Source organism: Artemia sp. Qi Xiang Cuo, chromosome 19, assembly GCF_049724085.1.
Source record: "Artemia sp. Qi Xiang Cuo chromosome 19, ASM4972408v1, whole genome shotgun sequence".
NCBI lineage: Eukaryota > Metazoa > Arthropoda > Branchiopoda > Anostraca > Artemiidae > Artemia > Artemia sp. Qi Xiang Cuo.
In genome coordinates, this window is record NC_142812.1 from 29,240,248 (window position 1) to 29,266,399 (window position 26,152).

Sequence of the window (26,152 nt, forward strand, 5' to 3'; positions counted from 1 at the left end):
TCTTAATGCATACGTATTTTTTTCAACTGACTGTCCAGTCTAAGGGAGTTATATGCAAAGTTATGTATGTTTAGAAGGGGCTTCTTGAGCCAATATTGCCAATTTTTATATTTCATACCAGTTTGAATACACTCCAAGCCGCTCCCCCCCCCCCCCCCCAGATACCTTGACTTACCCTTGTGCCACATACTTAGTTTTCCTATTTCATATTTTGCAGTCTTTTTTGTACTTATTTCAGTTACGGTGCAGTTTGTCCCCTCTTGTAAACGAAACACCATAATGTTTGCCGTCAAGCCATTTCCCCAGGGAGGATGCTGGAATGTTGAATTTTTATCGAAATCAAACCGTCGTGTTTTGGAAATTAAAAACCGATTTTTAAACAGACATGCTAAAATAAATTTTGCTTTAATAAAATGTAGTTCTGTAAATTAATTTTGTTTGAATTACGGATTTAAATTGTGTATCAATAGTGAGATAGGACCGATATTTAAAGAATAAGAGGAAAGAGTGTAATTCCTTGTTTCCCAGTTTTAGCACACATTGTTTTTTGAATCCCGAAATGAATTCGATTGTTCACGAACCACCAAAAAAATTGGTTAGTTTCCTTATTCATTGCACTGGGCGACAAGGTTTTCTTTACAAGAAGTCTGATCATTGACTTTCCTACATTTTTTTTTATCTATAGTCATAATTTTTCCATTAGATTTATATTTTTTTTCTCCTTTTTCCATTAGTTTTATTTCAGCTATTTTGTAAAATCTGGTTTAGCATTCTCGTCAGCCTGTTACAGGAAAGTTTTGCCTAATATGCAACAATTTTATTCGAGCTGTATTTTAGGATGTTATACATAATATTATGCTGAAGCACTGACAGGTAACAATACGCAGATTTACTTATGTTTTAAACTAATCAGACCTGTTCTGGCGCTGGGATGTGTCAGGATTCAGGTAAGTGTGAGCTCATTAGCGTAAATATTAATGGTGACATACTTCTTTCCTTTTTGTTTAGAAGCGTATAATGTAAATTGTATTAGACTATTGACTGGATGAAGGGATGGTATACATCATACGCTATTTGTGATTTTCATGATTTGGAGAGAACCGAAAGATCATTTTAGTGATTATTATTTTGTTTGATAAATATAAAGTGAACAGCAACTAAAATACATATTTAATTAAGTATCTGAATTTGCCATCTGTAATATGCTCTATCTCACATTATGAAGTTATCCCTGTATCAGTATATGCAGATATGGCCTTAAGCTCTAACCTAACATTGATTCTGATCTAGTTTAAATGGAGTATGATCCTAAAAATTATCGTTCTTGTGATGAAAGAAGCTGTTCTTCAGAAATACCATTTCCCACTCAACAAGACGTGAATGATCTGAACCGGGTTTAAAGCTATCTAAATTGGGAGGTGAAGTTTTAACTTCCAGACTCAAAGACAGGAATCTATTTCAGAAAGATATAAGAATATGCATATATCATAGCCGTCATGGTGTTTTCAAAGACTTCTGAAAAATATAGTATCCTATTTTGTAAAAATATTTGTTCTGTTATGGATTCCCTGGACAGCATCACCAGCTAGATGAGTGGCAACTGTTCATATACTCTTCTAAAGTTAGTTTGAAGACTGCCCTGCTATGTTTTCAGCTAATTTCCATCAAATCCTGTAGCGCATACGGCTGATATGAAAGAGGCATATGAGAATATGAAGCTAATTTTAGAGAAGATCCAATGTGAAAAGTATAATAGAATATTTATAGTTACTTAAAGATAATTGCTTTATTGCCTGTTCTGCAGCTTGGGCTCACCAAATCTTTCTGTTTTCTGTACGAATGAAATAGTAGAGATAAGAAGTTTCATTACGTTGGAAAATTATGACCTATACGTGAATCTGTTATGCCTGATAAAAAAAATGTGTCTTTATGTCCTTTAGTGAATCCTAAAAAATATATTTACCTCCATTGTACATTAAATCTGAAGTTAGGAAAAACTTCGTAGAAGCTATGGATAAAGTTTTTGAAGGATTCTTTTGCAGAAATTATCCAAAGTCGGTAATTCTAACCTGAAAGAAGGGATTTTTATAGGACCAAAAAAACGGTATTAATAGCCTATGAACATTTTGAAGGAGTGTTAACTCCCCTGGAAAAAGCAGGCTGGCAGTCTTTCAACAAGTTATGTTGCCACTTTCTTGGAAACCGTTAAGGCGAAAGTATCTTGACATAGTGGCTGATCTTCTTCATTCGTATAAAGCTATGGGATCTGGTATGTATTTAAAGATTCCCTTCTTGGACTCCCACTTACACTTTCATAGGCAGCGCGCTAGCGCTGCCTAAGTAAAGAACGATGTGGGCACAATGTGTTTTTTTTTCTCCATACCCGGGCACTTCGTATCGAAGGAGATGTCGTAGAAACTTCGAAAAGGGCTCTCGATTGGAAATTGGAGTGCCTAGTAGCTTTTTTATAGTCGAAAATGATTGGAGGGCAACTCGCCCCCCCCCCCCACGCCCATCAGTCCCCCAAATCCATCCTACCTAAATTTTGAGCTAGCTTAGTTTCCCCCGCCGTTGTTACCCAGCTAGAAAAAACATTCTTTTTGAGGTCACTCTGCTGAAAACCAAAGAAAAAAGGTGACTAGCTGTGCCCTTAAGGCATATAAGTTATAGAAGGCGCTGTCGTAGAAACTTCAAAACAGGCTCATTTGATTGGAAATTCAAAAGGCTAGTACCCTTTTTAATAGTCGAAAGTGATTAGAGGGCAACTAACCTCCCCCCACGCCCATCGTTCCCCCAAACACATCCAATCAAAATTTTGAGATCGTAATATTGTTGAGCGTAATTTATTTCAAAACAGAAAATATGTTTTTGAGGACGACACACCCCCACGACCCTTCCGGCAGGTTTTAATTTATGCCCTGGGGGTATATAAGTACTTAATAGAAGACAGTGCCTCTTAAAATTAAAAACAGACTATTTTTTTTGGAAATTAAAAGGAATACTGCCTTTTTTAATAGTTAAATCGTATGTGTGGGAAAATCGCCCCCCCCCCCACGCCCATCAGTTCCCATGCCACATCCGATAAAAACTTTGAAATAGCCATTTTGATCCGCATAGTTGATTTATCCCTAGAACATATGTTTTTGAGGAAGAGACACTCCCACAACCCTCAGGGCAAGGGTTATAAGTTATGCCCTGGGGGCATATAACGTTTTTATTGAAATAGTTGTCGTAGAAACTTGAAAAAGGGCTCATTCGATTTGAAATGCAAAGGCTTAGTACCCTTTTTAATATTTGAAAGTGATTTGTAATATTTTTTGTTGTTGTTGTGGCTTAGACCAGGGCACTTCGTATCGAGAGATTTGTCGCGGGAACTTTGAAAGGGGCTCATTCGATTGAAATTAGAAAGGACAGATGCCCTTTTTAATTGTCAAAAGTGATTGGAGGGTAACTAATCCCCCTTTCACTCCCCTCCTCCCGTTTGCACATCATGTTTAAAAACTAAATGTTGCCTTATAATTAAATCAAAATTCACTGTGACAATGCTAATTCCCAATAAGGCATCTCAGCAGTATCCCAAGAACGACTGAGTGTATTATGTTCAAACTTTCGGGGCTACTTCTCCTGTTAAAACTTAACCAAATCAAAATAGCGTAAGTGTATCCAAGCTATCAAAGAAAGTAAACCGATTTTTTTGCGAATGGTATCAAGTTTTCCATGTCAGGTCAACTAGAGGAGGTATGAAGCTAAATTAAACAGTACTATTTGTGTCCAGATTTTTAAAAGGGTGTATGTTGTTAAAAATTGCTGAAAATTTTTCTCCAGCATACAAATAGAAGGCCAAACTATAAAGTCTTAAAAAACCAAAATATTTAAATTGTTATTTCCTTTTTCCCTGAATAGACTATGTCAATACAAAACGAACAGAAATTAATTAAAAAAAACTTTTTCCTCAAAATAAGTTTTCTTAACAAATTAAGTTTTCCAAGAAAAGAACTCCATTAAACAAAAAATGAGCAAAAATAAAATCAAATAATCTACCAAGCGTGAAACTACCACAAATCAGCATCGGTAGATAAATGAAACCCAAAACGAAAAGAAATTACAATAAATAACCGAGTCAAACTCAAAACGAGCAGAAATTAACATAAGTTGGGCGCAAAGCCCTATGCCTTCCCCAGATCAGAACAAAATTTGCACTTTACTGAAAAAAATAAAAATGTTTTTACTTTTATAACTTTAATAAATCAAATAATATTAAAATTTTGATTACTAAATGTCACTATATGTATATTAAACTGACAACGCACATTCATTTGTATTTTTTCACTAAAGTGCAAATTTTGTTCTTGTCATGGGAAGGCATAGAGGTTTTGTGGCCAACTTATGTTAATTTCTGCTTGTTTTGAGTTTGACTCGGTTATTTATTGTAATTTCTGTTTGTTTTGGGTTCCATTTATTTACCGATGCTGATTTGTGATAGTTTCACGCTTGGTAGATTATTTGATTTTATTTTTGCTCATTTTTTGTTTAATGGAGTTCTTTACTTTTCTTTGAAAAACTTATTTTGTGGAAAAAGTTTTTTTTAATTAATTTCCCGAAAAATCGTAGGTCTATCAACAATAAACAAAAAGTGCAATTTCATCAGTGAATTTCTACTATGGAAAAAAGGTACCAAGGCAAGGGGAGTTCTAACATGTTGGATGACTACAGTCGGACGAAGATGAAATATGTTACAAATGCAAAATATGCCCGAAAATCAATATCTACCACTTTTTAGGTAAATTACAGTTATTCTACTGCAAATATAAAAGATTTAAATGAGTACCATAAAAATACTCCCGCCTGATAGAGAAAAAAACTGAAATGATATTTGGAATTGGCATGTAAAACACTCCCGGGATCTATTATTTTTATTCGTGTTAAAGAAAAAAAGTTCCTTCTCGTTGACCAGTGTTATTTTTGTTAAAGGTATGAGATAATGCACCGTGCTGAAGCCTCTATAAGTGAAGAAGAAGGCAGCAATCTCGCTTCAAGGATAAAATCTAGCGCATCTACAATTGCAAATTCCGAGCAAACATATTCTGAAACGGAATCATTTACTGCTGCATCGCCTGTTTCTTCAAAAACGGAGTTAAAAACAGTTCGTAGTGCTAAATCGCAGAGGAAGAGGCAAACAAGAAAAGAACTACGTTTGAAGCTCCCCAGCAATCTGTATAAAAAGCTCGACGAAGACAAGGTTTTGGTTAAAAAGCATACAAAGGTGAGATATGTACTTTTTTTCCATTCTGCGTTCTTTTTTTTAAAATATATTTTTGAACGGATAAACCTACAAAATAGACCTAAGTCCAAACTGGTATTAACCTTGGCGCATGTTAAGTTTCTCTTGTGATTCCATAAAAAGCAAAAAAAAATACTAGAAACTAATGTGTGTAAGAAGAGCCTTAGTAATATCCGTATCTGTATTTGTTTTAACCATAAATGAATAAAAGCAGTTATGTTAGAATCTTGACCCAAGCCAGTAGATGAGACGAATTTTTTTTATTACTAAAAGGTCAAGTTTGATATGCTTCTGTTTTATTTGAAAAGTATAAAATAGGTAAATTACTTGGAGAAATGATTATATTTAGAAAGAGTAAAGGCCATCTCTTAGCCTGGCGCGAAAAGGTTTGACCATTTGGTAGTACCAAGAACACTTGATCCGCAGACTTAAGTTATGTTCTCAAGTTTAGACTCTGGAAAAAATTTAGCCCAACCAATTATTGTCCTTTCCGTTTTGCAATATTAGATGAAAATGTGTTTTTTCTTAAAATTATCTCGTCTCCTCTTTGAAATAAATTTTAAAAATCAAGGATTTCGTTTGGGGGAGGGGGGCAGTCGCCCCCCAATAATGTAGAGAAAAAATTATTATGCCCAATGACTATCTGACTATCCGGATATGGACTCCTCTCCCCCCCCCCCCAATTAAAATGGTGGTGATTCCCCTCTGCTAAGAATGGCCCTACTTAGATCGCAGACGATTTAAAATCAAAATTGCTTTTATAATAAAAAAAAATGGGTTCTAATATTACAATTAAAAAATGGGTTGTTTGATAGACAATATCGACTAAATTAAGAACATAAAGATCTTGCATTTGACTTTACGCTGCCATAGTCGTTATTCTAAAAAAAAACGCGTTTTGATATAATAATGAATTTTGCACAGGTGAAAAAATTGAAACTATTGAATCTGTTCATTTTTAGAAGCTGAAGAAGATGTAGTGCAATATTCTTGTCTACTTTGCCTACGTATTGTAGTACCAATACGGGCTCCTAAAAAATTTCGACCCATCTCTAAAGCTGGTAAACCTTCGAAGCAACGTTGCAGTTCCAAATGTCTGTAGCTCCGGACGTAGGTTTATTAAATATTTATCTAGTGACGAGCCGAAAGCATAGTACGGTCACCTTATTTACAAGAGGAGACAACTCGCACTAATAGCTTAAGAATAGTTTAGTAGGATGCCCTACCCCGCGCTGCTTTTGGAATAGTCTCCTGAGAGAGACTATCCTTGAAAACCTGTCTGTTGAATCCTTAGGAGGAAGTTCAACAGACACAATCCCAGGGAAAAACAATGATAAATGGTTGTCTTTTATCGCGTCAAGCCCTAAGTTTCAACAGGTTGGTGCCGTAAAAATTGTCAAAGAAAATGCATCTACCCAAAAAATAACAAAAATTTCTTATCTGGTGCTCTGAATAAATCAGAAAAGACTATTTGACTCGTAAAACAGATACCTAGTCATTTATTACGGCTAAAAATAGTCAAAACGGGTGCACTTCTGCTCTTCTCTATCCAAATAATAATTGTGGCATGTATGGATCCCAGTATTGTATGTGACAAAACTTTAGGCTCTGTTAATTTAACAGATAGTAAATAGACTTGGGATTGTTTGCTTTTTGTTTTTCAATTTTTTTTTCGCATCACTCAAATTTCTTGATACGGTTCATTAGTTTTTTTTTTCTTTGTTTTTCTATTTCAAATAGCTGGATCATTTTTTCAGTTTATGTTGTTAATAAACAGCACAGACAATATCAGTAGAGCTGTCCGGAAAACCTTCCAATCTCCGTTCTTACACCTTGGCCTTGTGAAGCATAGCCTTTATTTGTCAAAAACGACAATAAGTTAGGTTATAACAGCTTGTAAAATGGAAGTAAAGGGTGAGATTGAAACTTAAAATAGATGAAAATCATACTATTTAAGAGGAGAGGTCTGCCTCAAGTACTCTTCCTATAACAAAAAGCGTAATTTTCTAAGTTGTCAGTGGCTGAAAAGATGAATTTTATGTCCCTCTTTGACATCGTTTAGGAACTTAATAATTTTTTTGGCTCATGTTTGTTTAAGAAGCGGAATTTTTTTTTGTTTTTTTTTCACTTGAATAGAATTTTTGGAACTTTATGTCAGTATGAAAGAAGAATAAACAAAATGCTGTCTACAATGTGCGTGTGTCAAATTAAAATATTAATCTCATTCCAGATTTGTAAATTGCCTGCCTCGCCTAATGTCATCGTAATTCTAGAATCATTTTTGAAGAATTTTGCAGTGAATCTAATCATTAAGACTCCGGATAAAACGAGAACTGGACCAAAAGACCTCACTATTTTAGAAAGGTAATACATCTCAATTTATCCCAACTAACTCTAGAGAACTTAATGAAAAATTAAGATGAACTCGATTAAACGAACGAAGAACTGCTAAATCATTCGTAGCCCAAAATAAGCTAAGTTGCAAAAAAACAAATTTGAAGTGGAGTAAAAAATAGAAGACGAACGATGATTAGTTTTAATTACGACGATAATTTATTAGGTCTTCGAGGCGAGGTATAAAGTTTTAATGCCGAAACGTAGTATTCTTATATGATTTTGGGCTGTTGAAGATACGGCAAAAAAAAATCGTTTTAGGCTTTAGCATCGCTCTTTACTTTTTTTTCTACATATATTTGATGGTGTGACATAAATAATTGAGACAATTAAAATTGCTTTAATTTTTCGAAAAGAATCCTTATTCTATTCATAATTTCCTTCCTTTTAAATCCATCCTTCTCAAATTAGACAGAAAGCTAAATGAAATTTAAGATTTCAGCAATTACATTTAGTTTTCAGTAACAGTAATGATTCTATAATTTTGGGAAATTTTAAGGGTAGCAACACTGTCGTTATTGTAATTTTGTTTGTTTTGGGTATTAAGTCTTCATTTGTAGTAATTTCTGTTTAATTTAAGCGTTGCATCTTGCATAAGATAATTTTTAGGTCTGCATAAGCTAATTTTTAAGCTCGTTTTAGGTTTTAATTCGCTCTTTATTTTCGATAGAAAAAAATACATTCTCAAATTTAATAAGTTATATGGAATATACCTAAATGAGTACAATGTTTCTCGAAACGTTGTGGTTTAAAACAGTGCATGCGTTTGAAGGTTTGTATTTTTTTTCTTTTTTTAAACGTAATTTATCCTTTAGCATAAAGAGCTGTTATTAAATAGTATCTCTAAGAAAAATGCAATTGTTAAAGAACTTGTACTGTTTTACTAATATTGTGTGTATACTGTGACCAAATTTTTTGCATCTTAGTTCGTAGGGTTAGTTTTGTTCAGTGTAAGTGTTTTACTTTCAATTTTTTATCTCTTTTCTTGTCTTATTTGTTTGTGTTAACTCTTTGATAATGAAAAAGCTCTTGTTTTTAATAGCTGTGCTTAAAAAACGTTTTCAAAAAGTTTTTCCAAGGAAAGTTTTGTATGATATTAAAACTCAATATAAGGAGAAATAAAGTCATCGAATAAGCCAAACTGAAAGCGCACAGAAATTAGTTTGAACGAAAAAATAAAACCAAAAATCAACAAAAGTCAAAATAAATTATGAATTCAAAATACTGTAAAATGAATAAATTACCCCGAAGAAAAGTGAGGTTGCTGCCCCCTTAAATCCAATAAGGATTAGAGTACCATTATCGCTTTAACGCTCAACATCTCTCATTAGATTTCTTCTAAAAAACTTTTTTTGGAAGTTTTTTTTATTTTTTGATTAGTTTTACAATTTTTTTCGTTTTTTAATCAAAATAATTCTATTTGGGTTAACTCTAGGAATTCTTTTAATATCACTTTTTTCAACTATTCTTCTTAAGAACTAAAATGTTGAATTACAATTCAAACGTCAGGCAAAATTTCAAAATCCAATCAAAATCTTTGGTCAGTCATAGTTGTGTGCAATAAAGTATGAATAATATTATAATATTTTTGTATTTGGGTATTCGGGTTTGGGTTTGGGATGGAGAGGAAGATTTTCAATCATTGAAGATTGAAAATTTTCTGAACTTTTGGTTTCATATGGGATCGAAGCCATCCTGATATATGCCCATTTTGAGTGTCACGAATAGCCACAACATTATTATTATTTTTTTGTTCTCGTTAAGGGCTAGTTGTCCATATTTACAGCCTTATAATTTTACAATCAGAGAAAAAAGAAGTTTTTTTTCAGATATTAATTTGAAAAAAAAACTTTCCACAAAAGAAGTTTTTCAAAGAAAAGTAAAGAGCTACGTTAAACCAAAGATGACCAGAAATAAATTCAAATAATTTTTGAAGCATAAAACTACCATAAACCACCATCAATAAATAAAAGAAACCCAAAACACACAGAAATTACAATAAATAACCGGGTCAAACTAAAAAATTGCAGAAACTAAGAGGAGTAGGATGGACGCCCCCCGTGCCTTCTAAAGACCAGAAAATAATTTGCACTCCACTGAGAACAATCTTTACTTCGAGCTATGTGTTTTTATTTCTCATAACATTAAAAAAAGAAAAAGAAAGTCACCATCATAGTCAAGATTAATGAGAAAAACTAAAGAATGTTAAATGACAGTTTAATATGTGTACTGATGTTCATTCCAGAAAATCTTAATAATTTTGGACTTCTTAAAGTTATGAAAGAGAAAAGGTTTAGAATGTATTTAGTTTTCAGTACACTGCAAATTATGTTCTGGTCTTTAGAAGGTACAAGGGGTGTTAGCCCAATTCCTCTTCGTGGTAGTTTTTGCTCGTTTTCAGTTTAACTTGGCTATTTATTGTAATTTCTGTTTCTTTTGGGTGTCATTGGTGATTTATGGAAGTTTCAAGCTAGAAAAATATTGGACTAGATTTCTGTTCATCTTTGGATGAACGTAGCTCTACTTTTATTTGAACAACTTCTTTTGTGGAAAAGTTTTTTAAAATTAATTTCTGATCATTTTTAATTTATATAGTCTTTTTCATTGATTAAGAAAAAGAGTATTTTTCTCTATAAGAATCTAGATTTTGGCTTACTCTTTATATGTTGGACAATATTTTGCAATAATTTTTTATAACAGTTGTACTCTAATATTTTGGATTGATGGGAACGGGGAAAGATATTCTAATGTATGGGTGGAAATTCTGCATAATCGTCAGGGGTCTTTAGGATCGACGAAATTCTAGACCCCATCATGATATAACCTTGAGTATAGACAAATATTAATCAGCTACTCCCTTCACATGCCGTGAAAGTTTCAACCTAATTCCCTTGACCTTTCTTGGGATATCACAGACACCCTCTTTTGACAAACTTGGATACACACAGAGCATTTTGATTTAATTCAGTTCCTTGCTTAAGATGTCTTGACAATTTTAACTTAATACCCTCAGCTCTTCCTTAGATATCGCAGATAATCCATTTCGATAAAATTGGATGCACATAGTGTCTTTTGATTTAGTTTAGTTTCCCCAAAAACATACCCTGAAGGTCCAACGTAATACCCTGAGTTTTTCTTTGGATTTCGCACTGACACCCTTTTAATAATCTGGATGCGCTTAGTGTTCTTTTATTTTGCTACATCCCTCTCAACTTTCCCTGAAAGTTTTAACTTAATATCCTGTTCCTCACTGAGATGATACATCTTGGCCATTTTGATAACGTGGATGCACTTAAACTCTTTTGATTTGGTGCATTAGTAGTATTATTAGTACTAGTGACAGTAGCCAAGTTTTCTCCCCCCCCCATAAGTTCGTAAGCCGAGGGAAAGTAGCGTCTGCTGTTGTGTTCTACCTCCTCCGAGCTACCTTTAGGAAATCGAAGGGAAAAAACATTATATTCTTGTCTTTACAAATGTAGTCAGACGAAAATGCCAGTTTTGAAATAGAATAAATCAAAAGGATGTTTTTTACCGTGAGGAATTTGGAGAATTGCAATCATATATGAAATTTTTTTACAGAAACAACAGAAAATGCCTAATTATGCTATTATTCAGAGACAAACAAGATATTTATCTAACTATATCTATAGCCTGTGCCTTAAAAGGTATTGAAATATGTCTATTACGCAAAGGGAAACTGAATAAGTGGTGTCGAATGTTAAAAAATAGTTAGTTTTAAAGATAATTATCGTCTATGTTTATGCAGAAATGTTCGCTATGGCAAATATACTTGTAAAATTAATATTGTTGCTAGTATTCGATACATCATTTCTGTCTTTGAAATTGATGCGCACCTAATTTTTATTATTATTTGACCATTTTCTAGATTTAGAGATTAATGTGGTACCTAATAATACAATAAATTTTAAAATATATAATAAAACAGACGATTTTAATTTTGAAATAGTTAATTTTCCATTTCAAAAAAGTAATATTCATTCAAATATAACATATTCATCGTATTTTTCCCAACTATTTAGATATGAAAGAATTTGTACTAATTAAATCTATTTTAGAAATAGATGTATGTTACTTAGCAAGAAGCTAATCATAAGAGGTTTTTCCGCCAATAAACTTGCTTGGCAATTTAAAAAGCTTTGTTTTAAGTATAATCAGCTTTTACATAAGTATAATAAAAGTTATCAAGATATCTTGAATATTTTACGGTAACTTGTTGACGGAATTGGTTTATCTTCCCGGTTGTTGAGGGTTGGATTGTGACACCTGTGGTAAAGATTATGGTGGAATATTCGGAATTTAATTCTTAGAATTTGAGTGAAAGTGAAATTGTTCCGGGTGGAGGACTAGTGGTATTTATTTGTTTGTATTTAAATCGGTTGAAGTTCGGCTCTCAGTGTTATTTGAAGGTTGGTTAAGAATGTTGGAAAAAAATTTTCTGAGGTATATATTTTTATTTTTCGGATGTTTTGGATTTTGTTTATGTTTATTCCATTGGTGGTACTATATAGGGGTATGCCAGATTATGGCATGGCGCGCTCAATTGCCTGGGTAATGAAATTTAAGCGCCGAAACCCATTTAGGCAATGAGTTTTCATCTGACGAGCCCCGATATATGGTGATCACCTTGGGAATATAATCTTTTTGTAGATTTAAGGTGCTATAGCTTGGTTTTGGAACATAGACGTATGCTTATTGATGCTGATTTTGCTCTATTTTGGACTTGATTTTCGGACTGACGGATTGGTTATACTGTTTTGTCCTGGGGAACTGGATGGATGAGTAGGGTCTAGACCTTGTTCAAGTGCTCATTTATTTCAGCTACTAAAGTAGGAAGACAGTTTTTTTTTTTTTTTTTTTTTTTTTTTTTTTTTTTGCCAGGTGATTACCGTAATACACTATATATTTTCAGGTTGGATCTAGTGCTGGTGGAGGAATTGTTAAAAAAAAATTTTTTCCCCGACAGACCTTAACCCTGATCCAGGTTTTAACCTGAGACGGATAATTGTTCTGGGAAGTCATTTTATTTTTCGTTATGGGTTGTGTTTCGTTGTTATGATTAATGGAAATACGCTTGATTTTTGGATATGATTTGGATTTTGCTTTGTTTGTCGTTTTTGGTTTTTTACCTTGTTTTTAATGTTAAATTCGAATTATATTAAGATTCAAATCTGTCTAACGGATATTGGTAGGTGTACTGGTCGTTGTTTTATCTTACGAGACAAATTAACCCCAAGGGCTATGGTACAAAGCACTTTATATAATAAAAAGTTTCATTGTTTATTTCGGGGTAGGGTAAATTGTAAAACAAATAATATCATCTATTTGTTGGAGTGTAAAATTTGTGGCGTACAATATGTGGGGGAAAGTATTAATAGCATATATGAGAGATTTTTGGGGCGCAAAAGCACAATTAATGGTAAAAAAACGAATAGCTATCTAGTAAAATATTGTAATAATGGTACCTGTGCTTTAACTGATTTAACCATTACGATTTTAGAAAATTTGGAATTAAGTAATCTAACTAAAGAAGAGAAAAATATAAATTTACGTAAACGTGAAGACTATTGGATCCATACCCTCGGTACTGCTTATCCGTTCGGGTTGAATGATCGAGTGGCTAAATATGGAGACATGTCTAATGTTGTTGTTAATTGTATAAATGGTTTAATGGACCATCCTTCTTTTAATCATCCCGCTAAACGTAAAAATCAATGAAGAGGGCATAGGAAAAATGATAGAAAAAAGAATATAGATTTAGAAATCTATTTGAAAGAATTGTGCAAACTATTTGAGTATAATGGTATGGCTAGCATAATAAAATGTTTAAATAAGTTATCAAAAAATAATTTAATAAAATTGTTTTGGAATGTAAATAATAAAAAACCATTTAACTCAAAAATTAAACTGATTTTTGATACAGTATATATTCTAGATAGAACTAAAGGAAATTCAAATGATAAAAAGTCAGATAAGACTGTTAATAAGGAAAATAGATTATATCTTCCTACAAATTTTATAAGTAAACAAATAGAGGTTATAAATTTACCTGGAATTTTAAACCAGGCTGATGTAAAACAGGCCCTTCCTAGTAATTTGAAGTATAAGAATAATCCGATTATAACATATAAATTTTCAAAAACGATAGAAAAAATGATTTTTAATTATAATTTAATACTTAGGAACTTTGACACGGATAGTAATTGGAAACCTATTTGTAAGTGTGACCAATTGTTATCGTTTGTTAATCCAACTTACGAACATATTATTACAGGTGATTTAACAATAATTAAGCAAATTGAATTGCAAAATATAATGATAATGGGGGCTAAATTCCGTCTATCAAATCATCTAAAACCCTCGAATATGCTTAGAGTGTTAAATAATAATCTCGAAATATTTATTGATAAATGGTGCAAAAAAGAGAAAATTAATAAAAAATGTTTCCAGAATCGGAATAATTTCATTATTAATAACGTTAGAAATAAGATATAAAAGAGGACAAATAAGCATGATAATGATGTTGTTTTTTATAATTCTAAGATAAAACAAGCAATTGATAATATAAAGAGGGATTTTGTAATGGTACCCATTGATAAAGCGAATAATAATTTTGCAATAATTTGTCAGAAGCTTTATTGTGATGTTTTAACAAAGGAGCTTAGTACAACAAATACATATAAACAGGTTCAAGATGTTAATAATAGTCTATTGATTGGAATAGAGGATATACTTTAAAAAAAATTTAATATTAAGGTTGATGATAATGATAAAAATTTTCCGTTTTTATATTGGACGGCAAAATTTCATAAAAATCCCACGAAACCACGCTTTTTTGTGGGGGCAGCAAGGTGCCCGACCAGAGTTGTGGCTCCTAACTTGTCGTGTATTTTAGGAGAAATTAAAAATAAGTTTGAGGCATATTGTTCGGGAATTAAAAAAAATTCTAAGTTTAATCCATACTGGAGTGTTAATAATTCGCAGCAAGTAATAGACTCTCTTGCTTCAGTTTCAGCCAAAAGAGTGGACTCGTTTGATTTCACTACATTATATACAAATTTACCCATTAATTTAGTATTTATAAATTTAAAAAAGATTATTAAGAAAGCTTTTCTTTTGTCTAATTTGCCGTTTTTAAAAATGGATGTGTATAATAAGAAGGCAAGATGAACTAATTATTTTAATAGTACAACTAGCTCAAGATGTTATAGCCTAGATATGATTTTTGATCTACTAGAATTTGTTCTATTTAATACTTATATAAAATTTAACGGCAATCAATATTATCAATGTAATGGAATTCCTATATGGTGTAATGCCAGTCCAGTTATAGCGGACCGATTTCTAAATTTTTTAGAATATGATTGTATGACGGATAAAATGAATCCAAGTAATATAAAGTATTTGCTCTCAAATAATAAAAGATATTTAGATGACCTTCTGGTGATAAATTGTTCAAATTTTTTAGAGATTGCAATTCAAATATATCCACCAGAGTTAAAGCTGGAATCCAGTAATAGAAATGGCAAATATGACCATTTTCTAGATTTAGAGATTAATTTGGTACCTAATAATACAATAAATTTTAAAATATATAATAAAACAGACGATATTAATTTTGAAATAGTTAATTTTTCATTTCCAAAAAGTAATATTTATTCAAATATAACATATTCATCGTATTTTCACCAACTATTTAGATATGCAAGAATTTTTACTAATTACATCGATTTTAGAAATAGATGTATGTTACTTAGCAAGAAGCTAATCATAAGAGGTTTTTCAGCCAATAAACTTGCTTGGCAATTTAAAAAGCTTTGTTTTAAGTATAATCAGCTTTTACATAAGTATAATAAAAGTTATCAAGATATCTTGAATGATATTTTACGGTAACTTGTTGACGGAATTGGTTTATCTTCCCGGTTGTTGAGGGTTGGATTGTGACACCTGTGGTAAAGATTATGGTGGAATATTCGGAATTTAATTCTTAGAATTTGAGTGAAAGTGAAATTGTTCCGGGTGGAGGACTAGTGGTATTTATTTGTTTGTATTTAAATCGGTTGAAGTTCGGCTCTCAGTGTTATTTGAAGGTTGGTTAAGAATATTGGAAAAAATATTTCTGAGGTATATATTTTTATTTTTTGGATGTTTTGGATTTTGTTTATGTTTATTCCATTGGTGGTACTATATAGGGGTATGCCAGATTATGGCATGGCGCGCTCAATTGCTTGGGTAATGAAATTTAAGCGCCGAAACCCATTTAGGCAATGAGTTTTCATCTGACGAGCCCCAATATATGGTGATCACCTTGGGAATATAATCTTTTTGTAGATTTAAGGTGCTATAGCTTGGTTTTGGAACATAGACGTATGCTTATTGATGCTGATTTTGCTCTATTTTGGAGTTGATTTTCGGACTGTCGGATTGGTTATACTGTTTTGTCCTGGGGAACTGGATGGATGAGTAGGGTCTAGACCTTGTTCAAGTGCTCATTTATTTCAGTTACTAAAGTAGGAAGACAGTTTTTTTTTTTTTTTTTTTTTTTTTTTTTTTTTTTTTTTGCCAGGTGATTACCGTAATACACTATATTTCTTATAGGGTTAACTTATGTAAAGAATTTATTGACAATATGAGGATAATGTTTGACTTCACACTAGAAACATCTTTACTATATAAAGAAGAGGATTACCAATGGGAGACTTTCAAATCGCTTGAACCAGCAGCAATAGCAAATGGTTATTATGAAGAATGTCCTCTGCAATTAAAGCAGGAGATACATTGGGAAAGTGCAGACGCTGAAGGTAATAAATCATTATGTAAATATGTATTAAGTAAAAATTTAAAGGTTTAGAAATGACGTGTCTGGCATATCTGGAGAATCAACAGGAAGCGGTCTATTTAGTAACTTTTTGAAATGTCTCACTGAGGCTTCGTTCACTTTGTCAGGATAAGTAAGGATCCAGTCTCATATTTGATGGATCCATCTGTGTTTGAATGTTTTCCAACTATCTCGTTGGTGATGGAGTATACTCGCCGAGAATATCCCCGTGTAGCAGATCCTTCAGTCTTTTTTGGGTTGCAGGTTTGGGTTGCATTAGTGGACAAAGTATTGGAAGCATTTTTTTTTTAGGTCTGTTATATCATCTTCTCGATCAGTTCCTACGACTCTACGGAGATCCCTCCTTCCTTCAGACACCTTTTCAGGCTACCTGCTTCATTGTCTACATCGTTATAAGGAAGTCTGATAGCAATACAAACTGCCTCCGGATTTTCATCTCGAAGTCGCAGGGGCGGATCTAGCAAAATATTGGGGGGGGATGTCACCTATTGCGCCAATGAGCAAAATCTGGGGGGGGTGACAAATGTGCCAGTAATTGAACAAATTGAGAAATTTGTTCAAAAAGAGTGAAAAATAAAAGTAAAAAAAACAGGGAAAGAGGGCACCAGATAAATTCTTGAGGGCCCCCCCCCTCCTGGATCCGCCAGTGCTGAGTAAGCCAAAGGCTTTGAACCTGTTGGTAGATTTTACAGCAAACTGTGACCTAATTTCTAGGTCATTCAGTTTTTCGCAATCGCAGGGCCATGTCTGGTTGTCGTCACTTGTTTTTGGTGTCGGCAGCTCAACCCCGTTTTGGCAAACGTAGGGGAAGTTTAGAAAAGATTTCAGCGCTTCTAAATGCGCGCACATCGCACAGGGGCGTCTCTCTTCTTGCTTATCAGGGAGTGTCGATTAGGTTTTTTGCATATCCACCAGATGAAGTCCAGGAGTGCGTTTGTATGTCTTTATGGCCGAAGGGAGTACCACCAACTACCCAATTGCACAGAACCATTTCTATAAGCAACTCTTTATTTTCGTTTTATTCCCCAAGATCATGAGTGCCCAGGACTTCGACAGAGTGATCTGTAAAGTTGCGAATCTTCGCATTGGATTTCCCCGTGACATAGAAAATGTCTTATGTTACATTATCAAGAATGGAGTTCAGTTCAATATTGAATCTCAGTTTTTGGACATCTATGGCTTCGTTATTGGCTGTATAATATGCAGACAGAGTCATTTTAGCATGCTTCTCGTGGAATCGAGCAGTCACAACATGGATGCTCACGGGTTTCCGACTTAACAGTGATTTTGCCAGATATCTTAAATGACTACGGTCACTCCAGTTCCATATCTTGTTTCATCGTCACTGAATACTAAGGAATTTTCATCCAAAAAGTAACGAACACTACTGTGCGACAGAAGACGTCGAAACCACTGTATTGAATTGATCAAATACCAGGGGTAAAGGTACCTTGGGCACGGAATTTGCATACCCGAAACTCAACTACCAAAGGTCGTTTCCAGCTGTAGCCACGGAGCACAAAAAGAAGAGGACACCGGAAAAAAAAACCTACGACGACGATACCGAGTCTAGCTCACAAGTTTCAATGCTACACTTCAACCCGAATAGGAGGATTTTTGGCGGATTGTGGCGATGAGAGATGACCGGTGACTCTTTTTCGCTATCCTAAGCCCCTATGAAGGCACAGGAGAATCTAAAGTGTAAAGTAAGTTAAAATTTTATGGGCAAGAAAAGTTATGGTATACCGTGAAGGAATATTCTCAAAGACTTAAAGAGTCAGGGATTGAGGGGGACAGCAGACCCCCTCATGTATAGGATAAAAATATGCCGCCTTAGGGTAGTATGGTCTCTAAAACTGGAAGGCTATATAAATAGCGTTTTAGTAATTCTAAATTTATCAGCCATCTCAAAATGCTTACTCGATAGCGCTTTAACCCTAGTCAGGCCAAAATTCTTGTTTGTTTACTCAAAATGGCAAAACTTGGAATTTTTCTGTGGCCCGTCTTTTGTACTAGTTGAAAATGGTATTAAACTTCTAAGTTTACGTTTGAATATACCCTCTCACGCACTCTCTGACCACTGGCTCAATACTGTCAAACAAAAGAAAAAAATATTGCCCATATTGAACCATCGTCCTCATGAAATAGGAAATATTCTGTTTTTTTTAGACAGGGGTTTAAAACCTCCGTCTAAGAATTTTCAAGTGTTATAAACAAGACGATGAGATTTTCAACGGGGTCATACCATTTTTTTTAAGTTTTCTTTCCCTTTTTCTGAAAACTGACACATTTCTTATGCTAGTAACTGTCGATGGGTATATTATAGTTAATTAATTTGACGTATGCCGTATCAGCATAAAAATCAGATTCGGCGTAAGAGTTTCTGTTTTCCTAGGCAGCGCAATAGCGCTGCCTAAGTAAAGAACGATGTTGGCACAATGTGTTATTGATTTTTTTTTTGGTTTCCATACCTGGGCACTTCGTATCGAAGGAGTTGTCGTAGGAACTTCTAAAAGGGCTCACTCGATTGGAAATTGGAACGGCTAGTGCCCTTTTCAATAGTCGAAAGTGATTGGAAGGCAACTAACACCCCTTCCAAGCCCACCATTTCCCCAAACACATCTAATCAAAATTTTGAGTTAGCCATTTTGTTCAGCGTAGTTGATTTGCAGATAGAAATTATATTTTTGAGGAGGACACTCCCCCACAGCCCTTAGAGCAAGGGTTTTAAGTTATGCCCTGGGGCGTATAAGAACGATGTTGGCCCAATGTATTATTATTTTCTTTCCTTTAGAACAGGGCACTTTGTATCCAAGAAGTTGTCGTAGAAACTTCGAAAAGAGCTCATTCAATTTTAAATTGGAGTGACTTGAGCCCTTTTTAATAGTCAAAAGTGATCGGAAGGCAACTAACACCCCATCCATGCCCACCATTTCTCGAAACACGTCCAATCAAAATTTTGAGATAGTCATTTTGTTCAGCGTAGTTGATTTCCAGATATAAATTACGTTTTTCAGGAGGAAACTTCCCCACAGCCCTTAGGGCAAGGGTTGCAAGTTATGCCCTGGGGGCATATAAAGTCTGTATAGAAAGTGTTGTCGTAGAAACTTCAAAAAGGCTCATTCGATTGGAAATCCAAAGGGCTAGTGCCCTTTTTAATAGTCGAATGCGATTGGAAGGCAACTAACACCCCTTCCACGCCCACCATTTCCCCAAACACATCCGATCAAAATTGTGAGATAACCATTTTGTTCAACGTAGTTGAAAGTTCTGAAAATTATACCTTTGAGCGGGACCCTCCCCCCCCACAGTCTTCAGGGCAAGGGTTATAAGGTATGCCCTGGGGGCATATAAGGTTTTTATTGAAAGTTTTGTCGTAGACACTTGAAAAAGGGTGCATTCGATTGGAAATTCAAAGGGATAGTGCCTTTTTTAATAGTCTAAAGTGATTGGAAGGCAACTAACCCTCCTCTTACGTCCACCTTTTCCTCAAACACATCCAATCAAAATTTTTAGATAGCCATTTTGTTCAACGTAGTTGAAAGTTTTGGAAATTAGATCTTTAAGGATGACACTCCCCCCCTCCCCACAACACTCAGGGCAAGGGTTGTAAGCTATGCCCTGGGGGCATATAAGGTTTTTATTGAAAGCGTTGTCGTAGAAACTTCAAAAATGGCTTATTCGATTGGAAATTAAAATGGCTAGTGCCCTTTTTAGTAGTCGAAAGTAATTGAAGGGCAACTAATCCCCCTCTCACGCCCACCATTTCCCCAAACACATACAATAAAAATTTTGAGATTTTCTCTGTCTACAATTAGCCATGTCTTGATGCAACCTACTGCAAAATACTTGATAACTTCAATTCATTCTACGTAGTTGCCATTTTTCTACTTAGTTGAAATTTTTGGAAATTAGGTCTTTGAGTATGACAACCTCCCCCCCCCCCACAGCCCTCAAGACAAAAGTCGTAATCTACGCCCTGGGGGTACATGAAGTTTTTATAGAGAAAGCTGCTGCAGAAAGTTCAGAAAGGACTAATTTTATTGGAAATTGAAACGTGTAAAGGCCTTTTGAATAGTCGAAATCTATTGAAGGTGCACTCACCCCCCTCTCACACCCACCATTTTCCCAAACACATCCAATCAAAATTTTTAGATGTTCATTTCGTTCAACGTAGTTGAAAAATCTGGAAATTAGGTCTTTGAGGATGACAACCCTCCCCCCTCCACAACCCTCAGAGCAAAGGTTGTAAGTTATGACCTGGGGGAATATAAGGATTTCTTATAGAAAGTATTGTCGTAGAAACTTCAAAAGAGCTCATTTTATTGGAAATTGAAAGGGCTAGTGCCCTTTTTAATAGTCGAAAGTGATTGAAGGGCAACTAATCCCTTTCTCACACCCACCATTTCCCCAAACACATCAAATCAAAATTTGGAGATAGCCGTTTTGTTAAACGTAGTTGAAAGTTCTGGAAATAAGGTCTTTGAGGATGACAAACCCCTCACAGCCCTTAGGGCAAGGGTTGTAATTTATGCCCTGGGGGCATATAAGGTGTTTATAAAAAGCGTTGTCGCAAAAACTCAAAACGGACTCATTCAATTGGAAATTGAAAGGGCTAGTGCCCTTTTTAATTGGCGAAAGTGATTGGAAGGCTTGACATTTTTATAGTAAAGATCGATTTGGGTACAGTGTATTATTATTTTTTTGTTGTTGTTTAGACCAGTGCACTTAGTATCGAAGGAGTTGTCGTAGGAACTTCGAGAAGGGCTCATTCGATTGAAAATAGAAAGGGATAATGCCCTTTTAAATAGTCGAAAGTGATTGGAGGGCAACTAGTCCCCCTCCCACGCCCACCCTCCCATTTGCCCATTATGTTTAAAACCTAAATGTTGCCTTAAGATTAAATCAAAATGCACTGTGTTAAAGCTAATTCCCAATAAGGCATCTCAGCAGTATCCCAAGAACGACTGAGGGCATTATGTTCAAACTTTCGGGGCTACTTCTGCTCTTAAAATTTAACCAAATCAAAATAGTATAAGTGTATCCAAGCTATCAAAGAAAGTAAACCGATTTTTTTTTGTGAATGGTATCAAGTTTTCTATTTCTGGTCAAGTAGAGGAGGTATGAAACTAAATTAAACACTTATATTTGTGTCCAGATTTTTAAAAGGGTGTATGTTGTTAAAAATTGCTGGAATTTTTTGCTCCAGCTTACAAATAGCAGGCCAAACTATAAAGTCGTAAAAAAAAGAAAAGATTTAAAGTATTATTTTCTTTTTCCCTGAAAAGACTATAAAACAAACAGAAATTAATTAAAAAAAATATTTTCCACAAAATAAGTTTTTCAAAGAAAAGTAAAGAACTCTATTTAACAAAAATGAGCAAAAAATAAAATCAAATAATCTACCAATGAATCAATGAGTAGGAATTAATCTACTAAAATCAATGAGTAGGGCTCAAAACCCCTATGCCTTCCCAAGGCCAGAACATAATTTGCACTTTACGGAAAATAATACAAATGAATGTACATTGTCAGCTTAATATACATATACTGATATTTAGCAATCAAAATGTTAATATTATTTGATTTATTAAAGGCATGAAAGTAAAAACGTTTATATTTTTTCAGTAAAGTGTAAATTATGCTTAGGCTTTGGGAAGCCATAGGGGTTTTGAACCCAGCTTATGTTAATTTCTGCTCGTTTTGAGTTTGACTCGGTTATTTATTGTAATTTCTGTTCGTTTTGGGTTTCATTTATTTATCGATGCTGATTTGTGGTATTTCCACGCTTGGCAGATTATTTGATTTTATTTTTGCTCAACTTTGGTTTAATGGAGTTCTTTACTTTTCTTTGAAAAACTTACTTCGTGGAAAAAGTTTTTTTAATTAATTGTTGGTAATGGTCACTTTTTACGTACCAAATTTTGGATTAGTCGTTTGAATTTAATGCATAATTTATGTTACTTTTCTTGAACTTCGCACAAAAATAGCTATGGGGGAAAAGGTGGTTAGAGCAAAAAGCGGTAAATGGAAAATTGGTTGTTAAGACAAAAAGGTTCTTGTAAAACTGAACTGGGGAAAGAGTTTTCTAGGGTTAAAATTTTAGATTAGCTTACCTTTTCGATTATATCGCTTTTTTACTATAGGTAAAATCGTTTTTTCTTCAATCGTTTTTACAATAATCCATTTTATTTTTTTTTACTCATTAGTGGCGTTTCAACATGTATTACATATTTGAATATCTCATTTGTCATATAAAATACTTGTCCTCTTGCTCTTTTTATCTTAGGTGAAAATGTATTAGCTTATGGCTATGTATTTTATTAGTGCATATAGTCAGCATCACATATGATCAATATAGTCAATTATACAGTGCTATGCAACAAGTCTATACAAAAAGTACCAATGACGCAACGAACAAGTTAATATTCAATGCAAGCCAACTACAACATTGTATATCATACTGTATATATCATATTGAAAATTCTCCACAACGCGAACATTTATCCTTGCTTCTGTATTTAAATTTGTAATTTATAGTGGAATGCAGCTGTTCTTTGTGAAAACTACTGATAATCATCAAAGCTATTAAATGTGGCTATGATATCGGCAGTATGCCCTATGCATTTCTTAATGTTCTTTCAATAAGATAGAATCAAGGGGTAAACTTCCACTGTCGGTACTACGTTACTCCAGTAGTTTAGTGGATATATTAGAAAAACTAGTCAATTTGTCCCCATTACGAATTTAATCCAGATGAAACTTGAGTCGAAAGTCGGATAGGTTCCAGCTAAGCTTTGGGGACTCTAAGAATAATCCTAGTTCCCATCAATTTTACTGTTTTTGACAAACTACGATGCTTTGTTAGCCTTATTCATTGTATATCTAACGGCATATGGTTGAAAGTGGAAAGAAAGGCACCCACGCACAAACCCAGCCTTTCTAAAGTTCTTTATGCATATCAACTCATATATGAAAAAAATTAGTAAAAGATATATTTGTTTGCTAAGATTATAGTCAAAATAAATCTGAAAAAGCTATTAAATGTGGCTATGATATCGGCAGTAAAAGATATATTTTTTTGCTAAGATCTTAGTCAAAATAAATCTGAAAAAGCTGTTAAATGTGGCTATGATATCGGCAGTAAAAAATATATTTGTTTGCTAAGATTATAGTCAAAATAAATCTGAAAACTGTTTTACCTAGGTTCAGTCGAACACTCGACTTCTATTGCTCATGACTGCTAAGAAAAACAGCCTAGAAGTATGACTGCTAAAGACAAAATAAATTTAATTACTCGAAAGTTTGATCTTAACAAACGGATTTTGTTTCTGAGATTTGCCGAAACATAAACATAACTCATCTACAAATTTAATGCTTTCTATGTGGAGTGGAGATTAATTCCAGACGTCATTTCTCCTATAAGGCACTAGGATTCATTGGTGTAGTAAACTTATAATATCATTGCATCATTTTTGTTTCATTAGATCAAGACACAATGCCCATAAGTAATCTGTTAAAGAAGAGGAAAAAGGAATCGCTGGTGTCAAACGTCGGGCCCTTGGCAAAAAGAAACACAGTTCCTATGAAACTGAAAAGCGGTAGTAAAAGTTTCAGGTTAGATTTTCTTATCTTTATTAATGCTTCTAACTTTTCTTTTAGAATCCTAAACGTCTACTTTCGTTTCTAATGCTTCTGATTTTGCTCCAGAGACCACTATTCTAGTGAGGTTTAATTGAAATTCTAATTGAAATTGGGAAATTTTCTTGATTATTGCTTTAATTCAATCATTTATTTTTAATTTTGATGTAAATTCTCGAGCTTGGTTGCTATCTAATGTGCGTCGGTACTCTGATACCAGAAAATGGACCAGGTTCATTTTGAAAGAGAACCGTCAAAATACGTAACATAACGCTTGACTTTTGCTGGACTATTCCATTTTTGATTTTACGCCGAAAGTCTCTTTTGCCTCAGGAAACCAAAAAAAATTTTGAATGAATTGCTCATATTGAAAGTTTGTTTCTCCAATTGAGTTTGTTCCTATGCATTAGCAATGGATGGATTTAAAAGGAAGAAAATATTGAAGAAAACAAGGGTGTTTTTGAAATAGTAAGACAAAATTAATGGTCAAAAATGTGTTTAGATTAATGTTGTTTTCCTGAAATCTTGATTAGTCTTCTTTTTTTTCATTAATGTCCAAATGACCTTTGTGACAGGTGACAACCCCTCTCTTATTTATGGTAACTTCTGTTAGAATTGGTTTTTCATTGTATAACTTAAACATTGCGTTGAATATTACTAACAGAAATTCTGAAACTCGTCCTTCAGGAACAACAATGGAAAATGCGAAATTTTAAACAAACTTTCAAAAACTACAAGATTATGTCACTATTGCCACCTGTTTTATGACCAAAAAGATATATTGCTTGTGGAGTTTATGCAACGGGGAGTAGCGATTACGACTTGTTCTTATAGTGAATTTTTCTCCAGATTTATAAGAATTTCGAAAAATAGCCTGAAACCCTTCAAAAATGGCGTCAGATCGCAATGAAAAATACATCAATTTAAAAAAGGGTGTCGTGTCTTTCACTCCCGAATCAGCTTCAAATTGTGATTTTTCCTGACTTGACAGTATTTTCAAGACGCGTTTTTAAATTTTAGGCTACTATGGGTTAGGTTTCGTTCTTTCCTATGGGGCAAGCATGATCAGAAGTATTACGCACATAACATTTCAAATATTAGGAATCGGTGGGGTGATTTCTCTCAAACTTAATTGAGACTCCATTTTAACCTGTGGTAAATCTGACGTATAAGTCACACCAAACTGTTTAAATAATTATATTTGTATTGAAAAGAAAAATGCTCTTCTAAATTTTGAAACCTAAAATGCCAATTATAAACTTGCATTTGCTATCATTTGTTTATATTTAACAGATCAAGGAAAATCACAGGCCGTTCTCGTTTGGCATAGAGTCATGATTAATCTAGGACACTAAATGAAGGAATAAAAATTGCGAGTTGCATTGTTTTATGACAATGAGATAGGTTTTATATTATCGGAAATATTAAGTAGATCAAACCCAGAACAACTGTCTATGTGGGATTTGATGAGCCAAAAATACAGCATTTTCATTTTTTGTTTTTTAAGAAAAAAGCAATTGTAGATGCAAAGAATGTATATAATCTGGAGCTGGTGATACTAATGATTTTTTTTTCAGGTCAATAGGGCCCCATGTTTCATACGATTTCAATTTTTTGTCTGGATTTCAAATGTTATTTTTATTATAAACTAATATTAATTATAACCAGTAAACGCTTGCGATAACCAAGTAACTTCGCGTTATTTAGTTCTTTTCATTAATTTTAGTGGAAGCCTCCAGGAAAATAATCATATTCTTCACGACCCTCGTCTTTCAGCATTAACGGCACTTGGAGAATGGTAAGCTCATATTTTATTACCTATACTACCAATATTATAGCTATATCACCAATAGGTACAGGTAAAGAATGCGGCATGTGACTCCTACCGGTGGTACTGATCTCCGTTTCATGGCCCTTCAGTCAGGAAGTGCAGTGGGGGCGGGGGGCCAACCATATTGTGCTTTTATCCACCCTTCCTG

At 33.9% G+C, this 26,152-nt stretch overlaps 1 protein-coding gene across 2 annotated transcripts in view; it reads left to right on the plus strand.

The window, feature by feature from the left end:
- The window catches only part of LOC148940701 (MSL complex subunit 3B-like), a 45,580-nt gene that overhangs the window by 11,880 nt on the left and 7,548 nt on the right, over positions 1 to 26,152 (plus strand). For both annotated transcript variants that reach the window (XM_089105226.1, XM_089105227.1), the window contains exons 4-8: positions 4,972 to 5,263; positions 7,512 to 7,645; positions 16,292 to 16,494; positions 24,020 to 24,149; positions 25,900 to 25,971. In XM_089105226.1, coding sequence (XP_088961352.1) covers positions 4,972 to 5,263; positions 7,512 to 7,645; positions 16,292 to 16,494; positions 24,020 to 24,149; positions 25,900 to 25,971 — 831 coding nt within the window. The remainder of the gene's footprint in view (positions 1 to 4,971; positions 5,264 to 7,511; positions 7,646 to 16,291; positions 16,495 to 24,019; positions 24,150 to 25,899; positions 25,972 to 26,152) is intronic.